The sequence below is a fragment of the Tursiops truncatus genome, chromosome 6, assembly GCF_011762595.2.
Source record: "Tursiops truncatus isolate mTurTru1 chromosome 6, mTurTru1.mat.Y, whole genome shotgun sequence".
NCBI lineage: Eukaryota > Metazoa > Chordata > Mammalia > Artiodactyla > Delphinidae > Tursiops > Tursiops truncatus.
The window spans coordinates 46179264-46201968 of NC_047039.1; the positions used below are offsets into that span (position 1 = coordinate 46179264).

General features: G+C 36.0%; 1 protein-coding gene across 5 annotated transcripts in view; it reads right to left on the reverse strand.

Moving 5' to 3' along the window:
- Positions 1-22705, reverse strand: part of FOCAD (focadhesin) — a 313712-nt gene that overhangs the window by 184647 nt on the left and 106360 nt on the right. For all 5 annotated transcript variants that reach the window (XM_019934890.3, XM_019934889.3, XM_019934891.3 and 2 more), the window contains exon 11: positions 21823-22080. In XM_019934890.3, coding sequence (XP_019790449.1) covers positions 21823-22080 — 258 coding nt within the window. The remainder of the gene's footprint in view (positions 1-21822; positions 22081-22705) is intronic.

A 22705-nucleotide genomic window follows, 5' to 3' on the forward strand; every position in this document is an offset into this window, starting at 1 on the left:
TTAATATGGAAAAGAAGTTTTAAGAGAAATTTTTAGAGAATTGAATGGGATGCCTCAGGGGGCACTAAGCTTTCTGTAACCAGAGGTGCTCAATAAGAGAATGATAACCACCTACTGAGTAGATGTTTAAGGTATATATATATTTGATATACTCAAATATCAAAAAGGAGAATATGAGAGGAAATTGTCAGGACCTACTACTTAAAAATATAAAACACAGCCCAAATTAATCAAGATTTAAGTAAATATTTGTGCAGAAACGAGTTAACATAGCAGGCTTGAGAATGGCATCCTTAAAAAGCCTGCTTGCAAAGTTAGCCTTTGGATAGAGTCTCAGAAAATGGATTTTGGTAGGGTTCCTACCATTCTTTACTAATAGGAATGTGCCTAAACTCTTTGTACAAACACAGTATACAACACTGTGCCTAAACTGACCAGCCCCCAATAAAACCCTTGGGCACAGATCTCTAATGTGCTTCCATACTAGACAACACTCCACATGTGCTGTCACGATTCCATGCTGGCGGAATTAAGTGCATTTTGTGTGACTCCACTGGGAGAGGACTTTTGGAAACTTGTGCCCAGTTTCTTCTGGACTTCACCCAATGAACCTTTGCCCTTGCTGATTTTGCTTTTACCCTTTAGCTGTAATAAATCATAGTTGTGGTTGCAACTAAGTACTGGGTCCTGTGAGTCCTTAAAGCAAATCAACAAACCTGGGCATAGTCTTGGAGACCCCTGACCCAGTATTTCATACTCTGCTTTAAAAGTAACTAGCAAGTAAGAAAACAAAATGTTATGTAGGATTTTTTAAAAGAACAACTTCTAGAATATTTCTCAATCAATAGTAACAGTAAACTCTCCTATGAGTTATACACCTAACAATCAAAAATATTTGAGGGACAATTGCACACTGGGTGCTGTGTTAGGCTTTACGACACAACTGAGAAGACAGTCCCTGTTCTCAAGTAGTTTACAGTCTAGTCAAGGAACTCACAATTAAAATCTCCACCATTATTGACTGAAAAAGCCAAACTCAACTTTTTTTTTTTTTTTTCCTCTGTGGTACGCGGTCCCCTCACCGCCGCAGCCCCTGCCGCCACGGAGCACAGGCTCCGGACGCGCAGGCCCAGCGGCCACGGCCCACCGGCCCCGCCGCCCCACGGCACGTGGGATCCTCCCGGACCGGGGCACGAACCCGCGGCCCCCGCATCAGCAGGCGGACCCCCAACCACTGCGCCACCAGGGAAGCCCCCCAAACTCAACTTTGAAGGTTAAAATCATAAAAAATAATTTCTATAGACAGAAATTAAGATATAAGAACAAGAAAACAATTCAATCTTTGATAACTGCAAATACTAAATAGTATAATAATGACTGCTTTTCATTTTTCAGAGGAAGGGAATGATTCTAGGGCTGGGCTGCCCAACACAGTAGCCACCACCCTCATATGGCTATTTACATTTGAAATTAAATTAATGAAAATTAAATAAAATTAAAACTCCAGTTCTTCAGTCACATTAGCCAAATTTCAAGTGCTCAAAAGTCACACGTGGCTAGCAGCTACCATTTTGGAAAACAGATTACAGAACATTTCCATCATTGCAGAAAGTTCTATGGAACAATGCTATCATAAAAGGCTGAGGTGCCCAAGAATTCCTCAGTTGTCTGCTACCACATTATCTGTAACGGCAACAACAGTAACAAAAAGAAACACAGACATCTTAAATATCTATCAATACGGAAAGAGTTACGTACATTAAACTGCTGATACACCATAGTACACCAGCATCCTTCAAAAACCATAAATTACACCTATAACATGGAAAGATGGCTATAACGTATTAATGAGAGAAAAACACAAACTGCAAAGGAGCATATATTTAGTATAACATAATGGCTTTGTGTGCATATGTGTGTATATATATTCGGGGTTCAGAGGGGAGAAGGTGCATTAAGACAAATATATTTGTTTACGAGTACTTGTACATACTACTATATTGTTTGGATACATACTACAATCACATATTACAAGAATATTACTTTAGTAAAATAAAATATTATTTTATTTATATTAATAAATGTAATTAATATAGTAATGTTTTACTAAAGTTATTTTCAGCAGTATTTCAGTATGTGATGGGACTGAACTGGCTATTAAATGACGAGAAGCTATAAGACTAGTAGGCAGGAAGAGTAGGAAGTAAACAAGGCAGCATTAGGACTCAGCAAAGGCTCACTGGAGGAATGAGACAGACTGCAGGTATCCTGCCCAAAGAAGACGGTTCATGTCAGGGAACAAAGTCTGATCATCTTCTCCCCTGCCTTCTTGCTCAGCTTAGTTTTCAAGGCAAATCTAGCCCTTCTTGCCTGCTGAACCTTGTGTGTGTCTCTCCTTTTTCAAACTGATGGTTCAACTATTCATGCACTAACCACAAAAAATAATGTTTTACAACCATGAAAAATGTTTAAGGATAAAAGAGTAATTGTTTGCCACTTTCTGGGCAAAGAATACCCTAAGTATTGTTTGTCGCTCTAGCTTTGTAGCTAGATTTATTTATCTAGCTTTATTTCCGTATACTTTGGGTAACAGTTATTCATTCTCAAGAGTGCTGCCCACACTAGTCTGTGAACACCTCACAGGTAGCAACCCTGCTCCTATTCTTCTTTGAATTTGCCCAAGACCACACGTATAGCAAATACTCATGAACATGAGCTGAATTCAACTCGAGACTGACTAAAGGAGGAAGAAAAAGTTAACAAACTGTGAAGTATTGAGACTGACTACTTCCATCCAAAAAACATCTGCCTGACAGTCCATCGCCCTCTTAGTACCACCCGGAAAACCCCATTTTAAGAATTTGTTCTAATTATACCATAACTTTATAATGAATATGATGAAATACCCTTTCAACTGCTTTCTTTAATACTCTCCACCTGTTCTTTCCTTTTGTCAATGCACCATCTAATTATGATCTTTGTAAACCTAGTAAATAAAGACTTTTTTATGGTCAATTAAAAAAAAAAGAATTATTGTTCTTAACCATTTTAGGTTTCTATTTCACTGCAGAGACTGTGAGACTATTTTAGCCCAGTAAAGCCAATGAGAAGAGTATTTCTAAATACTTGGTACATTTATATCAAATAAATGAGAATTGGGATTTTTTTTTTTTTTTTTTTTTACTGTACCTACCCGTGTACTATTCAACACAGTAGCCACTATCCACATGTGGCTAATCAGCCCTTAAAGGTGGTGAGTCTGAACTGAGATGTGCTGCAGGGTAAAATACACACCAGATATGGAAAGTTTTGTACCAAAAATATATATGTCTAAAATATTTCATTAATAATTTTATGTTGATTACATATTGAAATTATTATCTATTATTACATATTGAAATAATGTAGTTTCGGATATATTGAGGTAAACAAACATATTTTTAAATTAATTTCACCTATTTATTTTCACTGTTTAAAAAATACGGCTACGAGAAAATTTTAACCTATATATGTGGCTCATATTATATTCCTATTGAACAGCACTATTCTCTATCCCCTTTAAAACACATACACACATGGGCTTCCCTGGTGGTGCAGTGGTTGAGAATCCACCTGCCGATGCAGGGGACACGGGTTCGTGCCCCGGTCCGGGAAGATCCCACATGCCGCGGAGCGGCTGGGCCCGTGAGCCATGGCCGCTGAGCCTGCGCGTCCGGAGCCTGTGCTCCGCAACGGGAGAGGCCACAACAGTGAGAGGCCTGCGTACCGCAAAAAAAAAAACAAAAAGCACATACACACGTGCACACACAGGCACACTGAAAACAGTTAATGTCTCTCTTTTCAGGTACTGGGGATAAAGGATGACAATAAGCCTCAGATGGGCAAGGAGCATGTCTATCTTGCAAAATAGCATAGCACTGCTCCTAGAACATGAGGTAGCAGATACATAATTGTGAAATAAATAAAAGAAGCTATAAAAATAAACTACAATTTTAGTAATAGATAACTTTTATTGAGCTCTGATTATAAACCAGGTATTATACTTTGGATTATCTCATTTAATCCACCTGATGAATTTAATGAGGTGGATTCTTCTAGTATTCTCATTTTAAAGCTGAGAGAACACAGGTATAGGCAGAATTATAACAAATCTCCAGTATATTTTACAATATTACAAAAAACAATTCAATTTAGATATTCTATACAGGAGGTTCATAAAACCTTAAGTTATAAATATTATTGAGTGCCTTCTATCACATGGTATTATACTAAGTGCTATGACATTAAGAGAAATCACAGGTTAATGCAATCAAAATATAAACAGTTACAGGCTAGAAATCTCACAATTATCCCATATCCTACACCAAAATATTAATAAGCCTGAATAATAGTTAATTATCTAGTAACATAAAATTCTTGTGAATTCAGACAATTCCTTGAAATTCACTGTAAAAAAAAAAAAAAACCACAGCATTTATATGGCACTTTACAAAGTCTTTTCATGCACAGGACCTTGTAATTCTTACAACACCTCTGAGAGGTAGGTATTATTAGAGATTGGATGGGATCTTACAAATATTGATAAAATATTGATAAAAATTCCAGATTCTTATCATCTTCAGAAATAATGGCCTTGGGCTGAGCAAGGCATGAAGACAGTGTAATTAAAAACTTTCTATGAGGCTTACAAAAGGCCAATTCCAACAACTTATCACTTTTGGGGGGAAAAAAGCATTCATATTTAAAATAAGCCTTCATATAGAATAATTTAATTAACATCGATCAAAATTAATTCATCCTTACTGAGCTCCTTTTTGAAAACATATTTATTAGGGCTTAAATCTTGATCTACCTTGAAAAAATAAGCAATATTCAATACACACTAAATCATCAACTTAGTTTTTAATGGTTAAATGGCATGGCAAGAATGGTTCAGGTACTTGTAAATGCTAAATGTCTGGGTATGTCTTCATGGGCTTTTGAACAGTTTCAAAGAGCAGACATGAGGATTCATTAGCTCTTAGCACATATGAACCTGCTCCAAAGGCAGCCAAGAGAGTTGCCTAGCAACAGTGCATTTTGCATCTCTCATCATCCCCAAAGATGCTGCAGCAGCAGCAGCTAGGTCAAGCCTCTCATTAGCAACCTGACAAAGCGTTTCTATCTACAATTTTACAAAATTATTTTTATTTTCAAGTGAAGCTCATATATCTATGTATTATTCTTACTGACAATGTAGTCTCTTCCTTCTATTCCTTCTTACCAACCCCCACTTCAACAGATATGTTTTAATGAACCCATCAAAATACCTGTAACAAAAGCAGGCACTGAGAAATCCAACAGAATTTATATGCCTATTCACATCACTCTAACAGTTCCATATCTTTGGGGCAATAAAGTAAGGAAGCTTCAGAAGAAGAAAAACAGATGCTGGAATCCAATAACGGGAAGAGAAAAAGTCAGTTATTTGACTTCAAAATTAACAAAAAATCTATCCAAATTATTTTCAAAGCTATTGATAGCTAGTCTTATTTCTTTCCAATCCCCACAAAAACTAATCTCAACCATATAGCAAAAAAGCAGAAGGCTCCAGAGTGGTAATAAATAATAACAAATGGATTGACAGTTTATAATGAATGTAATCTATTGGAAAGGTACTCTGGTTCCCAAATTAATAACTGTGTTATAAAGCTTCACCTCAGATCAACAGCTATTCATTCACTTCTTAAAGTGTTTCCTAAAATTACCGCTCAGCATGGTTGCATGCAGAGCTACAATATATACTCACATAATCTGTCTTATATACACTCAAAGACCCTTAAAAGAAGATAAACATAATAAGCAGATAGACTTTTCATTTCATGTACTTTAAAGTGCTTAATCCAGATTTTGACATGAACCACATACATCCTGGTCTCTGAGCTTGCATGCAATCATGAATTTCCCTATGGAAAAGATTACAGAATGTGCATGACATGTTACAAAAGATAAAGTGTAGGACTAATAGACTTAGATTAAGAACGGTGTAATGAGGAACATTTAAAAGCAACTGTCATCACACCAAATCAAAATAAGTAAACTTTGAAAGTGATCTGAAAGGAACAATGTGATTTTTTTCCCTGAGACCCCTCCCCCTTTTTTAAAACATACAAAAAGCAAAAAAAAAAAAAAAGAATCTTTAGGAGGATTTCCCAGAAGGGTGTCGTTTACCACTAAAATATTTCATTCCAGCAGTTGAAAGACCATAAAAGGGTGAATGTCCTCCAGAGTCTCTAATAACGGTAATAGATCTTGTGTTACTATTCACAAGTGACCTCTGAGTCAGGCGATTTAATTTTTTCCCCTGCAGCATGGTTGGTTTCACACACAGTGTAATAACAGTTTTTGCACAACAAGACAATTCATCCAATTAGAAAGACTGTATTAAGTCTTTCATGAACAGCATGTATCATTACAGCTTCAGCTAGGATTTGATTCAAGACGACCTAATATATGCATGCGTGAGTCTTCATTTTTCTGTTGTTTTTTAAAAAAGATTCCTGACTTCCTTCAGCAATTTTGCAGACCATTGCCTGAACCCACCCTGGTTTCAAAAAATAACTAAGAACTCATCAAATGCTCCCTGAGCACTTTAAGTCAGGTACCAAGAATTCACCAGGCAACAGAAATGTGTATAAGGCTCCTCGTTTCTAGTTTCTACATGGGTTCAATGAAATTCCACTAATGTCTCAAAGGACAAAAAACATAAAAAGGGACAGAACGGGCATAACCGGTTATTGCAATTACGTTTATGCTTTGCAACATTTCAACAACGCGCCATTAATTATAAAGACAATATGATATTACCGAGAAAATCTTTAGATAAAGTGAATTTTGAGACTTCCATTGTAAACCTCAGCAAAGCACAAAAGATTTAAAAACAGAAACCAAAGGAAAAGGTGTTAAATGAAAACCAACCATCTGGCAATCTCTGCTAGCATGAGTGGTTCAGCATCGTTCAATGCCCACAGAAGCCTAAACCTAAGAATGTCTACACATTTCTTACTGCCTTGCTGATGAGATTAGGAAAGTTAAGCCCAGAATCTCTGCAGCAAAGGGCTGTAGTGACAGCTGCAGGAATTCTCAGGGGTTCCCTTCACCTTACTACCTTTAATTGATGCTGATAGGCTTAGCTTCCCCCTTCCATCTCTGAATCTGGGCAGGCCCCTCTGAGGAAGAGTATCGGCACTCCTTTGCTACAGGGCTAGGAGTGTCTTTACAGCTCTCCTGCCCCAAAGGGATTCTCCTACTCCTCCATGGCAAGCAGCCCAAACCTGTCAGATTAAGTTCTGTTTAGACTTTTGATGCAGGCGAGATGCTCTCTTCTGGTTTGATTGGTCAACACCCTCTAGGAATCCTGCTTCTTTCAGCAGAGGCCTGTATACTCCTTAAGCAAACCTCTAAAATGAGCTGAGACAATTCCACTCTAGTTCTCTTGCTCCTGCTGCCCACATTTTAACCAGAGGAAACACTAATATATCTTTTGCTTTGACAAATTCTAGACATGCAAGTCAATCCCTACGTGGCTCTCTCTTTGTTTCCACTATCACAATAGCTAGCCAGTGCATCACTCTCCGTTAGATTTTTGGGGAAGTCATCAACCCATGGCACATGCCTGCCCACCCCAACTGCAAGGGATTCACTTCAAGCTGGATGAGGGGATGTGGGGTTCTGTTGCGATCTCTGTCACTAGGCTTGAGATAAGGGGCTGGCGCTGGTAGGACTCAGCACTGCAGCAACTTTCTCCAAGAATCCTCCCTCTTTTCTTCACCTAACTTTTCATTTCCTAACTTCTAGACCTTTGGATGTGAGTAACGGGTTAAAAACTGCAATAGTACTCAGACATCGAGGTTTAATCCTACTACTCTACAAGTTTTACTGGGTGTTCTGTCTCAAAACTCATTTTGGTATCTTAAGGTCCCCACCAAAACTTCTAACATCCTGTTACATAACTTTATCTCCTCTATGTCTCATTACCCCAATACTTTAGATAAATTCCTATCTCCTGACTGACTGCAAAACTCTTTAGGATCTTCCTTCCAAATAATTGCTCAGTATCCACTCCAGGATCAATTCCCCTCACCCTACATATCCCGGTTTAATACAGTACTACTTGCTGTCTCATTACCCCACTGTGACCTGCCACAGATTTGTGTCTTTGCATATGCTCCCTATCCTGCTAGAACGCCTTTCCTTTACCCTGCATCAGGGAAACTTGTGGGCCTCTTCCTGTATGTTCCAGAGACACTTACATACCTCCACAATGGCAATTACCACCTCGTACTGAAAAGTAATTTTTAATGCCTCTGGCAAAAGACTAGGATCTATGATTCCTGGAAACAAAGACCATGTCCTTTCCTCTTAGTGTACCAGAACTTGCCATATAGAAGGTATATAATATATATATATATGTTGAATGACTAAATCAATGGCTTGAAAATGCTTGATAAATAAAATGGGACCTAAAAAAAACAAGGTATCTACAATATTTCAAGCTAAATGGTAATTCCATGATAAATCCACTTAATGCAGATCAAATTGCATCATTAAAACTTGAATACAATCTGACAACTAAATACACATAAGTACCGTAAAATGCCACCAGTATAATTATCACTAATAACTCAGACTACTAGAAACAATGAAGGTAGACAAGACTGGATTAGAGAAAAATGTTAAAGAAATAAAATTCGATTACTGTCACATATATACTGTAACAAACTAATTAGCCAAGTGTTGCCAAGTACCAGTCCCTGCTGATATGTCTTAATGAATAGATAATTTGATTATTTTTAAATTGGCACATTCATTGTACTAATGCAAATGAACAAACTCAAACTGCCTAAAAACAACAGCATCAACATCAGCTTATGTTTGAACTCAGCTTATATAAAATTACCCTGAACCCTAAATTAATAGGATTTCATTTAATAAGATTTTAATATAATCTAACCCAACCTTAACCCTGTCCCTGGAATCCACACTGTTCCATCAATTAGTTTGGATAACACATGACAACATTGGAAAATAGTTTATTGGTTCTAGGATGGTGGGCACATACATCTAATATATTTATGTAGTAATTCAATCAGGCAACAAAACAAGTATCAAAGCCCAGCAAGTGGGCAAGGTTACTAGGAGGCAAAAACAAGTGAGACACAGTTTACCTTGAGGAATTCCTTTTATAAATTCCAAATCTAATTGTAATCCAACGAAAATTTTCTTTGAAGATAACTACAGGACACTTCAGAATGCTAATTTGTCCTTATTTGTCTTTAATGCTATTTGTGATATGATAAATTCAGGTTACATGTATTTATATGCTTGTTTTCTTTATAGAAAAGAAATATACAAATTGTCTTAAATACAGATGAGATCCACTACCACAAGAATGTTAATAAGCAAGCATGACAAGACACAAGGTCTCCAAAAGTCCAATCAATTCACCAGAAACCTACATATAGAAATCATCCCACTTCTTAACTACTTGTCTGGCTCCACTGAATTTGTAACCATGTCTAACCCATTTGACGTAAACTGACTTCAGAATGCCGTATTTCATTATATCAACTATTCTAAAAACTTGCCAAAGTGTCCATTGTATTATCTATCATGAAAAGCTCAAAACTGTCACTGGTAGGGTAGAACTCCAATGGGCTGAAAAGACAAAGGAAGAGCATAAGTCTCAAGACTTCTGGTGAGGGAGCTCACATAGTTGTCCAACTTTAAGAATTCTGGAGTAAACCTTTCCCACTAAATCCACCAAATCATGGCCTGTCATCTCGATTACAGCCATCAGAGAGTAGCTATAATTGTGACAAAATGTCAGTGGCTTTCTTTTACTTCCCAACAAGAAAATGAAATCTAAAATATAAAAGTACTGCTAATGAACCTATGGTACACCAAGTAAAAAACTACTCTAGTACCTCCAAAAATGTATTTACTCCACTGTTTGCCCAACAGTGGCACTCAAAAAGGACCATATGTCATATATAAAAAGTAGTGCTTCATATGTAATAGAAACAGGCAATAAGACTCTTCCAGTTAATTTCAAAGATGTTTGTTTAACTTGTATTTGTCCAGCAATAGCTGATGAATCACCTACTCCAGGCAGACCTCCTATTATGACTTAGCCACCGCTTTCTGGGCCCATACCAAACCGTATGCTTCCCTGCATCATACCACTTATCACAGGGCATTCTAATTGTATATTGCCCATCTTCCCTATGCACTGTGAATTCGCCAATAACTATCTCTGAATCCCAAGTTCTAATTAAAATGTGTGCCCCAAAGATGTTCTCTATGACTGTTTACTAAATAACTGATTCTTCAATGCCCTTTCAAGCTCTTAAATGAACAGTATATCTTGTCAAACCTTTTAAATATTTCAAACCTAACAACCAACGTGTGATTTTCTCAACATTTTGTAAATGTTATTTTTCAAAATAAAGGGAATACAACAACCTACTTTTTTGTTCACTAAAAAAAATTCTTGTCTTTAATTAGGTTTCAGAATTTCTCAGTTATGATCACTACAAACAAAAAAGTATAAAAGAATAATTTTTGACCATTAAGCAATAATCCCAACTGCAAGCATTTTTGTTGATGTTGATTCACTTAGAACATCTCAATCTCTTTTTGACATGTGCTTACATGAGTCATGACTCTGTACGTGTTCTATTTAGGTAGAAATATCTGGCTAAATGTGATTTGCCTATGTATAGAAGAGCCAATGGAAGCTAGCATAGAAGAGGAAAAAATAATCACACAAGACTGAAGATCTGGCCAGATTTCAAACACATGTTGAGGTTTCTTTCTTAACATCTAATTATCTCTACAGCTGACTAGGCTAATCTAACAAATGTAAAGCTAGTGAACCTTGTTTACTCTTTCAAAATTTTTTTAAGAAATGGTTTAACTAAAAGTTGTAGAGAGATAGTATAGCATATTGGGTTAAGAGCACAGAGTCTAGATATGTGCTGGGTTCAAATTCTGACTTTTCCAATTACTGAATGGCTGTGTGAATCTGGAGAAGTTAATCAACCTCTGTGCCTCTATTCCTAAATAATAATGGTACCCAACCTCAAAGAGCTGTGAGTATTCAATGAGTTAGCTCATATATGCAAATAAAGTGATTAGAATAGTGACTAGTATATAATAAGCATATGTAAATGTTGGCTATTTTTATTAACTGTTACTTTGTTCAAGAAGATGGTTCAGCTTCTAAATGAGTAGACTATATTTAAACCTATTTAGCCCTAGAAATTAAGGATAATAAAAGAAACAATTCATTCCAAAGCATCAGGTTATCAAAAGGCCTGCAACTGACTTACTCAACAGAGCTCAGAATGTGATCAAGCTGGCAAACATGATAAACACTCCACTTTTGGACTTGGCGGCACTATACGTGCAACTGGTTAAGTGAATATCTTTCTGCAGTGAAGTTAACGTAATGAATCAGAATCCGTGTAACAAAGGTGATTAATGCAAAAAAAACAAAACTAAATGTCTTATAATCATAAGATCGCTGAACCTCAAATCAATCAATAGTAAATATTTATAACATGAATTCTACATTTAAAGTATTGTACTAGAAGTCATTATATGTTTTAGTAAAATTTTATAAATTACATCAAACAGTTTTTATAACATTTCTAGTATTTCAAGGTACAGTTCTTATGCTATTTACAAATTATCTCTCTCCCATATACTGCCAATATGTTCTTATTTATTGTTTTTGTAAAGAAAATCAATCGGTTTTGTACACTGATCTGATATCTGGCCACCATATTGAACTCTCTTATCTAATCTAAAAGCAAAAGTTTTCAGTAAATTCTCTAGTATTTTCTAATTGTCTGTAAGTATTAGGAGCTCTGGGTTTTTATTTTATTACACATATATAACTTTTATTTCTTTTTCATGAATTAACAATGGCCAGAACCTCCAGAAAAATAGTAAAATTGGCATCAGACATACTTTTCCTAATTTCAATGGAACTGCTTCTAAATAAAATTTGACTTGAGATTCTACCATTTGTCAGTATAAAATACTCCTCTTCATCTTGTGTAAGGCTTTTTACCTTGGATTCTATATCATCTATCTTGGATGATAATATTACCACATCTTATGCTTTCTTAATGATCTACCTAGCTTTTCATTTTCACTCTTTCATTTTCAGCTGTCACTTGTTTCAAGGTTTGTCTCTTAGAAAAAGTACAGAATTGTGTTTTTTAATAATATGAGCCTTCATTTTTTTAACTGAAGTATAGCTGATTTACAATATTGTGTTAGTTTCAGGTGTAGAGCAGAGTAATTCAATTATACATACGTATTTTTCAGATTATTTTCCAGTATAGGTTATTACAAGATATACAGTTCCCTGTGCTATACAGTAAATCCTTGTTACTTACCTATTTTATGTATAGTAGTTTGTTAATCCCATACTCCTAATTTATCCCTCCCCCTGCTCTCCCATTTGGTAACCATAAGTTTATTTTCTATATCTGTGAATCTGTTTCTGTCTTGTATATAGATTCCATTTGTTTTTTTTCTTTAGATTCCAAATATAAGTGATATGATAGAGTATTTGTTTTCCTCTGACTTACTTCACTAAGTATAATATTCTCTAGGCCCATCCGTGTTGCTGTGAATGGCAATATTTCATTCTTTATTATGGCTTAGTAATAGTCCATTCTGTATATATACCTCATCTTCTTAAGCAAATCATCTGTTGATAAGCACATGGGTTGCTTCCATGTCTTGGCCATCATAAATAGTGCTGCTATGAACATTGGGGTGCACATACATTTTCAAATTAGTTTTCATCTTTTACAAATATATAACCAGGAGTGGGATTGCTGGATCATATGGTAGCTCTATTTTTATTTTCTTAAGGAACCTCCATACTGTTTTCCATAGTGGCTCTATCAATTTACATTTCCACCAACAGTGCAAGAGGGTTCCCTTTTCTCCACACCCTCTCCAGCATTTGTTATTTGTAGACTTTTTAATAATAACCATTCTGACAGGTGTGAGGTGATACCTCCTTGAGGTTTTGATTTTCATTTCTCTAATAATTACGTGATGCTGAGCATCTTTTCATGTGCCTGTTGGCCATCTGTATGTCTTCTTTGGATAAATGTTTATTTAGGTCTTCTGCCCATTTCCTGACTGGGTTGTTCGGTTTTTTTCAATATTGAGTTGTCTGTGCTGCTTATATATTTTGGATATTAACTCCTTATTGGTCACATCATTTGCAAATTTTTTCTCCCATTCTGTAGGTTTTTTCATTTTGTTGATGGTTTCATTTGCTGTTCAAAAGCTTTTAAATTTGATTAGGCCCCACTCATTTATTTTTGCTTTTATTTCTTTTGCCTTAGGAGACTGATCTAAGAAAATGATCTAAGAAAATATTGCTATGATTTATGTCAGAAGATGTTTTGCCTATGTTTTCTCCTAGGAGTTTTATGGTGTCGTGTCTTATATTTAGGTCTTTAAACTATTTTGAATGTATTTTTGTATCTTGTGTGAGGGAGTGTTCTAATTTCATGGACTTACAAGTAGCTGTCCAGCTTCCCCAACACCACTTTTTGAAGAGACTGTCTTTTCTCCATTGTATATTCCTGCCTTCTTTGTTGTCGATTAATTGACCATAGGTGTATGGGTCTACTTCTGGACTTTCTATTCTGTTCCATTGATCTATATTTCTGCTTTGTTTGTTTTCTATCAATGTTCTTGTGCCAGTATCATGTTGTTTTGATTACTGCAGCTTTATAGTATAGTCTGAAATCTGGAAGGGTTATGCCTCCAGCTTTGTTATTTTTGTTCAGGATTGCTTTGGCAATTCTGGGTCTTTTGTGGTTCCATATAAATTTTAGGGTTATTTGGTCAAGTTCTGTAAAAAATGTCATGGGTATTTTTTGGTTTTTTGTTTTTTGGGTTTTTTTTTTTTGTGATACGCAGGCCTCTCACTGTTGTGGCCTCTCCCGTTGCGGAGCACAGGCTCCAGATGCGCAGGCTCAGCAGTCATGGCTCACAGGCCCAGCCGCTCCACGGCATGTGGGATCTTCCTGGACTGGGGCACGAACCCGTGTCCCCTGCATCTGCAGGCGGACTCTCAACCACTGCGCCACCAGGGAAGCCCTGTCATGGGTATTCTGATAGAAATTGCATTACATCTATAGATTGCTTTGGGTAGTATTATGAGCCTTTTTTTTTTGATAAGGGAATTTAATTCATTCACAGTAATTGTGGTAACTGGAATATTTGGAATTATTCCTACCATCTTATTTTATGTTAATATTTGCCATCTTTTTTAGGTTTTTTAAAAAATTGTTTTCCTTTTGTTATATTATTTGGAAGTTATAAATCACCTTTAGTTACTAATAAAGGTTTAAATACATATTTAAACTTATTTTTCTACTAACATCAAAAAATACTCAGTTTAAAAACAAAATTCCACCCTTACTTAGCATGTTCTCACTCTTCGCACCACCACATTCCCACTACCTACTCCGACCACTTCCCATGTTTTAAAGCTTGTACTTTGTTCCAGGTAGTTATTTTTCATAGTTTATACAAACAATTATGGTTAATTTAAAGTAATATTTACTGGATATTTTGATCACCTTTTAACATCTCTTCTCTATACTTTCTTGGATTCGTTTTCAGTTTTGCTAGAACACATTCTTGAGGGGCTTTTCCTCCCATAAAATCAGTAACCAAGAAATGTTCTTGAATTATTGCCCATCAGAAAAAGCCTTTATTACCATCACTTGTAAAAAGTAGAATGATGGAAAGGAATATTCCGGGTTCAAAGTGACTTTCCTCAAGAAATTGGAAGACAATATACCAATGTATTCCAGTACCCAGTGGGCTGCTATAAAAAATCTAAGGTCAATCCAATTTTAAATGACTTCATCTTTTCCAATTCTTCTCTAAAATCTCTTTTGATGTTTTCTTTATTCTTGAAGTTCTGGGCATGGATATAGGTATTGATCTATTCTCACTTGTGCTATGTGGCTTTCAGAGGGTCCTAACAATCTATATCTTTGTGTCTTTTTTGAGCTTAGGAAATAGTTTTCTGTCATATTTTAAGTTTTTCTCCTTCATTTTCTCTTCAGTTTTCTCCAATTGAAATTCCTACAGAAAGATGTTAGAACTCCAAGATTGACCTTCAATGTCTTAACTTGTTCAGTTTTCATATTTTTTCTATATTCTGAAATATTTAGTTGGCTATTCTATAAATCACTAATCCAGCCTCTATTTACGTACGTAAGTTTTTAATTTCTAAAGTCTCTTGCTCTTGAATTTCTTCATCACAGCAGTATCTTATATACAATACAAAAACATACAATATCTTGCCAACATCTCATAGGTACTGGATTGTTTTTATATTATTCTCTGCGCCCCAAGTTCTTCTTCTGGAAAGAGATGCTCTGGTTAGTCATGCTGTTAAATTTTCTTAAAAGTCTGATGAGCCTTGATTATCCATTTTTATTGATGAATCAAGGCAAAACTCATTGGAGAGAGCTGACATGGGCTGCTTCTGTAGATGTAAAGAAATGTTTCCTTGATTAAGACTCTCCTCTGAATTGAAGGATTGACTATGGAAGGGCTGAAGAATAAATGGTAAGGGATGTCCACTGACAGCTCCACTTTGGGGTGTCTGGCCATGATACAAGTAGGCAGGGGACCAACACCCCTTTTTCCTTCCCTGCCCTCTGACCAAATAAAAATTTTATTCTGGCAATGGTGGACTTTGTGTTTTTCCCCTTGAGAAGAATTCCTCATGCCTTTTATAAAATTCAAAGTTACCACAAAATTTGTTCCCCTCTGAGTCCTTCAGCAACACCAGAAGCCCATTCCAAGCAGGTTTTAATCTGAAGACAAAGCTACTGCTAACTGATATTCAACTGGGAGCAAAGAGACTCTGCTGTTCTAAATGCACTTCTAGGCCCCATCCTCACCAAACCCACCCCCATCCTTTCTGTTACTCAGTGTTCAGTGACACAAGACAAATGGCTTCTGTTTCATTATATGAGTAAGCTAGTGAGTATCACAGTGATCTAGGGTTGAACTTTTAAGCAATTTATACTCTGTTGACTTCTCAGAAGAAACCCAGCCCAATATTAGCCCTCAGGAAATCAAGAAAGGTAAAAAATTGACATAGGACTGCTTCCCTGAGTATAAACTCAAGGCTTCATGCAAAAAACTGAAAAAAATATAAAAAGGTTCAAATGCCAGTTAAAAACATTTTATTCTATAGATATCTATGTTGGGTTTATAAAGAAGAAATAAACATATTGCCACAGGATGGAATAGATACTTGACCCTGTATTTTCATCTGTGTTTCTCTTTGCCTAATTGTTTCATGCTGACAGGCTCGTCCCAATTTTGCTCTAGGCATAATCAATGCTATGGCTGCAAGGGAATAGTAGTACAGCATTTCTTATCTGTAAAGCTCTTTATTAAAAGTACTGTACATTCTGGCTTCTTTTTGCTGGTATGAAGAACACAGGAAGCCGACTGACTTCAGGGGGTAGCAATTCATAGAACTCGGTGACAATAGAACAGAGTGCAAAGTGTCCAAGGACTCTTTGTGCAAGTTCCTTTATAGAATATATTTTCTCCTTTTCTCACAGCAGTAACTTACAGACCATTAAATTTCACACATTTCCTATTCATTTTCCATGTTAAAATACGGCTTATGACCCAGAGTAGAACTATCACAGGATTCTGCCCTGAAAGTCAACTTTTTACTATTTGATAATATATGACTTTTAAAAGACCAGCAAGTCATGGGCCATGAACCTATCCCCATAAGTGATTTAAATGGCTCAAACATGTGTACACCTTCACAAATGGACAAAAAAAAAAAAGCCCTGAAAACATTACAAAGGATAAGATAAAATTATCAAAGACTGCAATTGTTCCCATTAAGTAAGACCTTTAGTGAGACTTAACAACCAAAAGGTAAAAGGGAAGTAAAAGTCCTCAGAGTTGTAAATGCAAGCAAAAACAAAATAAGACAAACAAAAAAACACAGCTCTATCCCCAATTCCAAACAAGAGAAAAGCAAGCAAGTACCAAGGATTTAAAAGAGGCATTGGGTTTCACAAAACTTAATTTGATAAGCTCCTCGGTGAGAGTAGATTTTAAGGAAGGAACTTGTGGTTCTCTAAAGTCAAAGTTTATAAACTTTTCCTCTTTGGCATATTCCATTTTATAAACTAGTCAAAAAGAAACTGTTATGCCTTACATGTAGCAGTTAGAGTTCCTCCACTGAAGTTGAAATACTAAGCTATTGTAAGATTTTCCTTTAAACCATCTCAGCCTATCTAAAAATTACTCATCTTCGTGGTTAATGTTCAATTCAGATGCCTAAGTATTTAATCTTGCCGTAAACTCTTAACAATATAGGTAGAAACAGAAAGAAAACATATTTTCTTAGGTTTTAAAACCACTAACAAGCAGCCTGGATTTCCAAAAGAGAATATAATCTGTTGTCAGGTGTTCTCTCTACATCTATTTATATGACATACTATTAAGCATTTAATAACCTATAGTCTTTTGCCGAATCACTTATCTATGTGAAAAGTAGCCTCCTCCTCCAACACCTCTATTATTCTCTAGGATATAATGCTTCAGATGGAGAAATGTCAATTCCGATAGCTAGAGGGAAGCTATAGTTAATAATATAGCTAATATAATAAGTGGTTATTATAACAATTATATATTTAATATATTAAATATTATGTAATAATTAGCCAATGATATAGCTAAGCCAATAGATATTAGAGAAGGTTTTAAGAGGTGAATAGTATCCCTTTCTTCTCAAGGGGCCAGGGGCCAGAGTAATAATGTGGGGAACTGAGGGGAAGGCAGGGGAGTCCCACGAAGACACAGAGAAAAGTTTACCTGAGGCTGCCAGAAGGAACATGGGTGGGATATTACTGGAAACCAAGGTCAGAGGTGGCAAAGAACTAAACATAAACTCCAAAAGGGAAATGAGAGTTAGGAAGAGAGGAAGAAAAAGTAAGGTTTCTCGCTGAGAGTATTAGAAGCAAGATACAATCAGGTATATGGAATGGGTTGAGGAAAGTGGTACAGAACTGGTGCCATCGCCAGTTAAGTTTCTATAGAGGCACACAGTGCAGGTCACAGAGCCAGACGTGGTTCTTAATTAGTGAGCTGTCGCTGTGCTGGGCTCACCTGAAAGGGGAGATAGGAAGTCCATCAACAGGTGTTGATTAAGGGTTATTAACCTCTTCTTAAGGAGGCTGTTATCAGTCTCAGACATTTCCAAACTGTCCACAATCATGTTTCATAGATTAGTCAATCATTTAATAAGGGTTCAAAATATGATTTGATATTGCCCTTTAAAAAACCATTCAATTAAAATTTAGAAAATGTCCTTATTTAAGCCTGGGGTTCACATTATCCCTTATTAGAGCCTATGTTTATATTCACTACCACTGATTTCAAACTAGATGTGACCAGATCTGGACAAATCACAGAGTTAGGAAATAGCTCTCTGAAGAAGAAACAATAAGCCCAACAGGACGTTACTGTTTATGAGCCATGAAGCCATGTACTTCAACCGTCATTCAGGCATCTCTGAAGGCAGCATGAATGATTTACATCAAACTGTGGGGAAAAAACCATTACTCACAGTATCAGAAAGGCAGGAACCGTTATATAAACATAACCAAAAAGCACATGAATCCATCATCTGCAATTTCCAGAAAAAAACACTAATTTAGGAATTAGATGGCGTTCCCATATATTATAAGCACAGACTATGATACGAAAATCTCTCTCTAAACTAAATCAATGTGTTTAAAAACTTTCACGACTTCCATGGGAATTCACACAGGATGCTCATTCTTGGATCTCTCCCCAGAACACTCTAAGACATTCCTTCCAAGAAAGAAAAGGCACTTAATTTTTACTGAGAGCTGCCTGACCTGAGCTTGTATCTTCTGCAAATTAAGTCTCATGATGTCTGGATAAGAAGACTATATGGATTATCAGTAACTGCTGACAGCATTTCTAGATATGGAAAAAAAAAGTTCCTTACTATTTTTTTCAAGTGTCAATTTATTGCTGTAGCCTTGAGTAACTATCTAGTTATTTTAACACCATCATCTGTATCCAGTTAACTCTAAAATGGTACTCACAAGGCCAAGTTCCCTTCAGACTACCTAGCTCCATTAGACTTCCATGGCCCATGTATTAAACCCAACAAAAACGCATGCCACAGGGGAACATGGTGAGGGACTAAGGATGAAAACTCACTGGGGAAGGGGATCCATCAAAGTACCTGATAAGTAAGAAGAATAATTACATTTTTAAAGAAGTATATTTTCTTATCATTATTAACACTAAAAGTGTTAGTTGATATTGATAACTTGCATTACTATGAATAAGTACTATCAAAAATAATTTCTATTAATACCTTAGAATGAATAATCATAATCACACTAAACACACTTCAAATATGGCACATCTCTTTCAAACTTTTCAAATATTTTCTCTCACAAGGTCTTAAGAGTAGAATTCTTACAATAAATTATGGTGTCACACAAACACAATACTGCAGGCCAGTGAACTCTATATAAGAGGTTAAGTGACCACCAAAACAGAGTTAGAAGACAGCTTCTAAATTCCTATTCTTACATACCAATTTACTTAGTATCTGCTTATTAGTAGTCTAAGACTTTTCTTTAGTATTGACTCCTCCATGAATTTGAGCCAATGATTGCTTAAACATAATATACCTTTTTATAAGGTAAGGAAGGACAAACACACATGGAACAATACATTTCCTGCAGTCATGTCAACTTAATGAAAGAAACAGAAAACACTCCTCCAATAATAGATCTCAACCCTAACTCATCTAATTGAATCTACACCAAGCAGTTACAATTAGAGAATTGCTTTTTCACAATATTCAATCCTCTTCTTCAGGCTGCTTTACCTTGTAGCTAAAAGCCAGAGAAATGATATGATATGGTCACTTCATAAGGAAAAGTGAAGAACACTACCTCCTACTTCTAGTCTTCTTTTATCCTTTTCAAAAGACTTAAATAACTCCACTTGTAAGTTCTTATTAATTATATTGCCTTTGCTTCTGCATGAGTTTGGGTAACTACATTTCAACATTTTACCCTACCATTCACCTTAACAAGCAAAATTACACGGGGTGGTTTTACTCACTTCTTTAAAAACTTCCTAGAAATTATCAACAGAAGTGTAACATATTGACTTTAATTTATAGCACTGCTTCTTAATAAACATTTATTGAATAAATAAATGAACCGGGATGGTCACCCCAGTGCTTCCCAACTTTTTCCATTTCATGGCACACATGAAAAGTGTTTACAAGGATCCTGGATCCCCCTAGAATTTCAAAGACTAAATGCATTTCCTAAGTATCAATACATACATTGATATAACACATGTTCTACACCAGTGGCAAACATAGGTCAGGTAACCTACGGTATGACTTCCTCAGATAATCTCCAGGCATTACCTGTGCATTAACTATTCTAAAGAGATAATCCTACAAGGTGTCAACAGTGATAAAAAGCATTTGGTAGAATTAGGATTGTTACAGAAGCTGAAGGGAGAAATAAAGTAGGAAGCAAGCTGAAGTGTTTCACGTTATGTGAGACAAAGGTACTCTGAATACATTACGGATCCACTTGCAGAATCAGACAGAGAAATCTAGTCAGAGGGAAAACTTTTGTGAGATAGCAGTTGTTTACCTGGCAAAACGGAGTGAGCGTGACAAGTTGGGGACAAAAAGGAATTGCAAATACATTAACTTCATTATCTAGGAAAACATATTTATCCCACCTTCACCAAATTTTTTTCCTATAGGAACACTCCATAAAGAGATGGACTTTTTCTTCACCATGCTTGATAAAGAACACAAGCACAGACACTAAGATAGAGAAGATAATAAAAATGCCATACCTACTTGGTTAGGAAATCCTTCCCTTAACAGGAAATGCATTCTAGAGATTCTATCCAATAGAAAAAGAATTACAGATATCTATGCTAAATATATGGTTAGTTTAAAAGGCGGGGGGGGGGGGGGGGGGGGAGTTTTATTAATAATGTCTGATGGTTATCTTATTATTATACTCCAAGAACTGTGCAGATAGGAAAAATGATTATTTATCTTCAGTAAGTTTAATATGTTTATTAAACAACATATCTTTAACATGTTGTTTTATACGGTACTGATCAGCATGTTTTATATGGTACATGATCAGCATGTTAATCAGTACCATATAAAACAACAACCCACTATTTTTTTTGTTTATTAAATGACTGAATAAAAATACGATCAAATTGCAAGAAGTTAAAAAGAGATTAATTCCTATTATACAGGCCCATTTATTCTGAATTAATTAATTTTTCCACCTTAAAAGATTGATATGAGAACTAAGGGATATGCATCTTGGAATAGGGTGCAAGAGTTAATGAAAGCATTACAAATTAGCAAATCCATCAATAACAAAAATAACAGATTAGCATCAGGTGTAGATTCTCTTTCAAAGTGTCTTTCATTAAAGAAACATGTGCATTATGAAGTAGACATCAACTCAGAGTAAAGAGAAAAAAGAAAAAAATGGGAAAATAAAGATAGCAAAAAAAAAAAGCAACCTGTACTCTAAAACTCTGATAAAAATTATCCACAATGAAAGAATAATCTACAATTCCAATATTAAGCTTTACCCCCATTACTGCTCCATTATTTTCGTGCTTTACCTGAGAGGAATCAGCTTGGGCAAATTCTGTAGTGACCTTCAGTATCTGGCGAAGATTTCGTCCTTTATCTTCAACAAGGAGGTAAGCCAGCAGAAGAAAAACATGCACAGGGATCGCTGTGGTAATAGGGAGCAATGACTCTACGGAAGCTAACCAGTCACTTATCGCAGACTCTTCTCTCATTACTTCAAGGATCCTCCAGGCTGTAAATATTGAACCATACATGCTGGTTATAGGGAACACAAGCTTGTAGGAGAGCTGAAAAGTAAACACAAAAAAAGGCATGAATAAATGAGATAATCTATCCGTCAGGAATACATTTCTGACATTCATTTATTTTTTATATTTCATTGTAAGAAATCAATCCTTCCAACAAAATGAATACAAAATTTTTCCATTCCTGCCCAAAACCTCTCTGCACATATTTAAGCTAATGGGATTACACAAAAAGAAAATAGCTGTCAGGTGGATCTCTAGAATAGTTTACCAATTTTCCTCATGTTTACCATTCGCTCCAAGTTAAGGCAGAAAAAAAAAAAGAGTCAATATAAAAACCCAGAAGCAACAGAGTTTGGGAAAAGCCATTACCACTTACGAAGTATTCACCAGTGAGAGGGAAGATAGAAAAAAAACACTGTATTTGCCCAGCTCCAGGGCCCAGTAAGAGGCAACTCGGGGCAGATGGCAGATTTGGACTGAGGACAATTCATTTTTGTAACAGACAGTCTGTTGATAGGAACAGAGTTGGTTCAGCTGGAGCCTGGAAATTCATTAATAATTGTGAATAACTCCTGCAAGAAGAAATAGCCTGACAGCTCTAAATTGAAATGATACCCGAAGAAGATGTTATACTTAAGTCAATCTGAGGAATGACTCCTCATGG